This window comes from Enoplosus armatus, chromosome 9 (assembly GCF_043641665.1).
Source record: "Enoplosus armatus isolate fEnoArm2 chromosome 9, fEnoArm2.hap1, whole genome shotgun sequence".
NCBI lineage: Eukaryota > Metazoa > Chordata > Actinopteri > Centrarchiformes > Enoplosidae > Enoplosus > Enoplosus armatus.
The window spans coordinates 9,185,237-9,191,236 of NC_092188.1; the positions used below are offsets into that span (position 1 = coordinate 9,185,237).

General features: G+C 44.6%; 1 protein-coding gene across 1 annotated transcript in view; it reads right to left on the reverse strand.

Moving 5' to 3' along the window:
- The window catches only part of pou2f2b (POU class 2 homeobox 2b), a 36,902-nt gene extending 36,689 nt beyond the window's left edge, over positions 1-213 (reverse strand). The window contains exon 1 of the mRNA XM_070911893.1: positions 114-213. Coding sequence (XP_070767994.1) covers positions 114-213 — 100 coding nt within the window. The remainder of the gene's footprint in view (positions 1-113) is intronic.
- Positions 214-6,000: the final 5,787 nt, after the last annotated feature.

Consider the following 6,000-nt stretch of genomic DNA (forward strand, 5'->3'; position numbering starts at 1 on the left):
GCTCTGCCCGCTGCAAGTGCATCGGCACCGATTCAAGGCGGGGCGGGTCTGCATGGCTGAGTCTGACCGACATGGAGGATGTGTAGCAGGGAGAAGAGAAAGAAATGTCTTACCGGAGTTGGAGCGGAGAGCCAGAGGGGACTTGAGACGCCAGGCGTTGAGGTCAGGGGCAGTTCTCTGAAACACGAACGGCACCGGCAAGGGAACAAACATGATCTTCCTCCGGCTTCTTGTTTTGATGCAAATAATCTGACAGAAATACTGTAATAAGCTCTGTCCTCTTCTGAAGCTTCTGTATCTTCGCCCGTTTCTCTGGTAGACAGCTTTGGGGAAATATTTGGTATGGACAGCTCACAACATTCGCCGTTAGGTGTGTACACATGTAGCCCAGCTGCGCACTTTTATTTACATTTGTGGATGTCGACTGGCGGCCGGCATTAGTTTTGGTGTAAATGTGCATAGAACATATATGTAGGATGGTCCCTTGAGTGCAGCAGTTCGCTTACAGTCCAGACTAACACACAGACGGATAGACAGGAGATCAGACCTCACTTCTACAGGCTGCAGGAAAAGTTGTGTTACAATTACAGGCCTATTGTAGTAGCTTTATAATAAAAGGCTGTGTGTCACCTGCCTGTCGTTGATGCACCTGCGTCTCTCTTGTCACCTTTGCACTGCTAAAGCGTTCTCCTTGAGTAAACATAGAGGCCCGGGAGCTTATTTTATCCTCTCGCTCCTCACCAGTAATGTTTCCTATAGGTGTGAAAAGGCATGAGAACAGTCGCTAGCCTACTCCTGTAGCATCCCCGGTCGGGCTTAGCTTTGGTATTCGCTTTGCAATTAAAAACAGCACAACAGGCTAAGTGATGACACATAGAAACAGACAGTGTAAAAGGCCAGTGGAGTTATAAAGTCTTATTTGGATTTCTGTAGTATTTGGTTTGTTCTATTGTATTTGGTCTCTAGCTGCACGCGCTCCTTCTCCTCTCTCGTTGTGAAGGCTACATGTAAGACATTCAACCGCTCGCGCAAAGCTGGGGATCACGTCGCGAGCACATTTAAAAACAGCTTCTTTAAAGGCTATCGTCAACAAATATATAAACAAGTGGGGGAAAGGATACACACAATCACACACACAACACACACACACACACACACACTCAACGCGCGCGCTTGGCCCTGACGCTCCTCCTCCCTCGCTCTCTGTCACAAGGCAGTAATTAAAACGCAATCAATCGATAAATAAATAAATAAATAAATACAGCGGATAAATAAATTATTTAAAAAAAAAAATAGTACAACACAAAACAACGGAAACAAGAAAGGGTATAGAATCCGGTTATGGTCTCCCGTTTTATCGGAACACTTGCCTATCTCCGTCCATCCGTCTGTGTGTCTTTTTTGTCTGTCTGTTTGTCCCCGTTATTATTTGGGAACCCCAATAGCTCATTCGACCCGGCTCCCTCCAGGATTGTAGCGATCTGCCACTAGGCTGGCCGCAACATTGAGGCGAGAGAGGACCCGCTACTACTCACACATCACCACCCCACCCCCGCACCTCCCTCCCTCCCTCCATCCCCTCCCCCCCCCCCCCCCCCCCCCCCCATCTCCCTCGTTTTCACTACCGCTGCAAAAGGTATCCTGTATTGATTTCTGGATTTTTCCCCCCTCTTAATAATACCGGCTATAATGATGCCAATGGTGATCAGTGCATTACTACCGGCCTGCTTGGGAAGGGATGAAGACCCGATAAGAGAATCCATGGATACCTATAGGAGCTTAACGCTAATACCTACCAGGATACCCAGCATGCACACAATTAAGTTATCTCATCACTGCTGCTTTTAATAAGCCCTGCTGAGCGGACGAGGGTGTATCATTAGGTTATTCAGATATAGGCTAGGAAGACAAGAGCGACCACTGCTGTTCCGAGCATGAGGAATATGAAGCTGTTTTGCAGCCTGAAAGTATATTTTGGTGAAATTCCAACCAGTGTAAACTAAAGATGAGACAAATGCAACGTAGGTATGAACAATGTTTACGTTTGCATTTCAAATACGTGTTTCAAAAACGCACACAATTCACAAATAAAAATAAAAATATATAAGAGAGCCTGCGTGTCTGGGGATGAGCTCCTCCATGATAGAGGTGCTCACCACCTCCCTCTCCTCCTTCTCCTCCCTCCTGCTCCCGGATCTTGTTTCCTCCGTCCGGGCCAGGCATGCCGGCCTCCCCCAGCATCTCCTCGCCCCCTGCCCTCTCACTCCCCGGCACCGACATGTTACACGTTGTCAATTACAGGCCAGCATCAGTCAACGCCGAGCGCTTACACACCAGATTATTGTCGATATAGATTTTTAAATAGAAAAATCTATACCTTAAACATCGCAGTCAATACGGGCAAATCAATAGGAATGAGCGAGCTCTTGCTCCTGTAGGGCCTGAAAGCCCCATCCCGCAGGACTGTTTATACCTGCTCACTTAATGCTGCGGGTGATTAGGCCTGTTTTAATGAAAATTGCACATACAGTAAATGATTTTGCCATCATCACCAGACTTATCATGTTCTCAGGCATCAACAGACAGCCACATTGTCAAGAAATGTGTGCTGCACACCAAACTGGCATATTCTTAATTATGAAAAATGTGCCATCCTCTGTAGTAGACAACCAGGTTTTATTGTCCTTCTCCCTCCGCTTCACGTATGACAGATGACATCCGCAGGTCCAATGAGGGAGAGAGAGGGGAAGAGAGCAAGAGGAGGACAGAGGAGAGAGGAGAGAGGAGAGAGAATGAAGGGAAAGACAGGAGCGAGAGATGGAGAGGAAGGAAGGGAGGAAGGAAGGGAGGAAGGAGAGAGGAGGGGAGAGGAGGCAAACTGATAGAAAGGAGTAAGGTGGGGGAGCAAATGAGAGAGGAGAGGAAGGGAGGTGAGGCAAGAAAAGGAGAGAGAAGAAAGAAGGAGAGAAGGGAGAAGTGACTAGTTGTCCTTCAAAGACCCCCTTCTCTCCACCGAGGGAGCCATGCGCGCCCCCTTTCCCTCCTCCCTACACTCCTTCCAGACAAAAGCAATTATTTCTTGTAGAATGTAGTGTGGTTGTGCGCGTCTGTGGAAGAGAGGAATGGAGGGAGGGTGTGCGAGATTGAAGGAGGGGAAAATAAGATGGTGTTGGAGGGGTAGAGGAGGATGGGGAGGTGAGGAAGAGGAGGAGGAGGAGGGATGTGAACACCTACAGCATCCACCCCGTTTGTCCTCCACGCACTCTTCTGACCAAACTCTTCTTTTTCCTCCATCTGACACGGCAGCAAAGACAACATAACAGAAGACTATCAACACACGTGCAAAACTACACCACCATCAAAACACTTGCACATGAATTTCAGATGAACAAGCAGAGGATGCTTGGACGTCATTATCCTACAGTAGATGTTTGTAGACCGAAAAACTTTTAAAGTAGAAACATCTTTCTCTGGCCGGCTTTTCTCTCTCTTACAGGTGGACAAGTAAAATGCACACACACTCAAACACACAGAATAAAAAGGCTATGATACCTGGAGATGGCATCTATCTCGTTTATCTTTGATTCTGTCCATCTGTCTGTCTGTGTCTAGGACCAACCACCTAAATTCAGCGGATCGCCGCCCTCACTGTGTTTCTTGCCTGGTGCCTATAGGGCCCCCTGCAGCGAGTCGGTCTCTACAGTTTCACTCCCCTGGGACCCAGAGAGACCCATGGGCCCAGAGAGAGAGAGAGAGAGAGAGAGCGAGAGAGAGAGCGAGAGAGAGAGAGAGAGAGAGAGAGAGAGAGCGCTCCCCTGGGGGGCCGCTCCAACCAATAACCCCTGCTGGACCTCTCTCATCGGGGCCCACACGGTCCTGATTGTCCACCTCCCTCCCTATCAAGCCTCCAAATCCATACAGAGATATATAGCTGGTCCCATTGTTTTCTAGGCTGTATCTTCCCCCTGCTGTATTGAAAAATGCTCTTCCAAAATTCTCTCTCTCTCTCTCTTTGCCTCTATTTTTTCTGACAGAGAAATACTGTAATGGATGTAATATTTGATACTACTGGATAATAGCAGCAATGTCCAGTGATCAAGGATGATTATTGTATATTGGGTGTACAAGATATACTTTTCAGTCAATGCAGAAATTAAAAATGTAAATTGCTAAAAGGAGTGCCCTCTTCTAAATCTGTATTTTGTTTCTACACAAGGATGGTCACACTGTTTTTCTATAAATTACAAATTTATTACGGCTTTCAAAGCATTGCATTTCTGGCACTTAATACATTATGTCTATGCTGTACTTTTGCAATAATTACTACTACTTTTACTGAATATCATATACATTTTTTAATTTGTCATAATGTCACAATTTCAATATTCATCTTCTGCAAAATGTATAAATTAATCTTAGAGTGGGAATTATTCTATTTATGGATTTTCTCATGATGGCAAATGTGCTTTTCATCTGTGGTCTATTTGTTAATATATGGAAATCCTTTACAATAACTGGCATTTTATTACTTTTCTTCCACCCAATCATTAATTTATGAAATGTAACTGCGAAACTAAATATTAAAATGTTGCAACCTTCTTTGCTTTTCTTTGTGTAGTTGGCAAATGGGAACAATTTATTAACATCTTATTTATTATCATTTATATTTCTTTTATGCTGACAATTGTTATTCAGTAATGATCAGATGCAATTACACTACATTTCCCAAGATAAGGCACAATATTAATGTAAAGCTTTAATTAAAACGGTGGTTTGGTGACGTGGTTTTTCTCTCCTACACTAGTTACAAACAAATTTATTCATAGAAAACAATTTGTTCAATTCCTCACCACAGCATGTTTTCCATGTCATGTGCTGTAGGTCAGGATGTGGCATGAAATATTTATCCAATCAGAAAGAGCCAGAAGTATCCTTAGGCTATACATTAGTCATAACATGGGCCATGCATTAGTCATATAGTTTATTGCACTCTTGGTAATTGCCTGTTGTTCATTTTGAAAGATTGATTTGACTGGTTGAAAACACAGTGTTTGAATATTGAACAAAATTATTTTTATTGTAAATGATGCAGAAGAAGCAACGACAGCAGCTGGTTCTAACTGAGAAATGATTCTCTTGCCTCCATGAAACATCTATCAGACTGCATGTGTGTGTGAAAAGTGTTTGTGTGTGTGCGTGAGCTCGAGCGGTTGTTTCTTTCTGTGTGTGAGTGTGTGACCCAGCTCATCCGTGGGTGTTCGCATCCATGTCATGGTCGTAGTTAAATGGTGATGTCATGTTGACAAACGAGCTGGTTGAATTAAATTCTCACTCATCAATAACGACGTCGGTCGGGAATCAATAGCAGCCAACAGTGGCGTTACTGGGTCTGTCAGCGGCCTAACAAGGGCCTATTAGAATGGACAACGCTCTCTCACTGTCGCCCCGTCCCATCTCAACCAGCAGCACGGAGCGCCAACGCACTCTTCTCATATCCTCTCTGCACACACACACACCAATGACACACAGCAAAATGCAATATTCACATAAAGCCATGCTCTGACATGATGTATAGATTTGTCAAGATAATATGGATATGATGCATGGGCCTTTATGAGGTTTGTTTGTTGGTGTCTTTGCCATTGTGTGTGTGTGTGTGTGTGTGGGGGTGAGTGGGTAAGCATTGTTTGTGCATCTTGGTTAGTGCCAATGGCAAGGTTGTGCAGGCTTTGAATCCCCACCACAGAGTTCAGATCCAACCAAGATTCAATCAATCCAAGAAGACACATAAGCAGGAGAAAGTGAGCCGGGTTTGTGTGTGCGTGTGTGTGTGTGTGTATGTAGATGTCAATGCCAATTCACAGCCACACAAAAAAGTCCCACATGCACACCAAGAGTGATAAAACTTAAATTTAGATACACAAACTCACAAACTCAGATACACATGTTGAGACAGAAAATATAACAAGACACACACACAAACACAAACTGACTGCACAC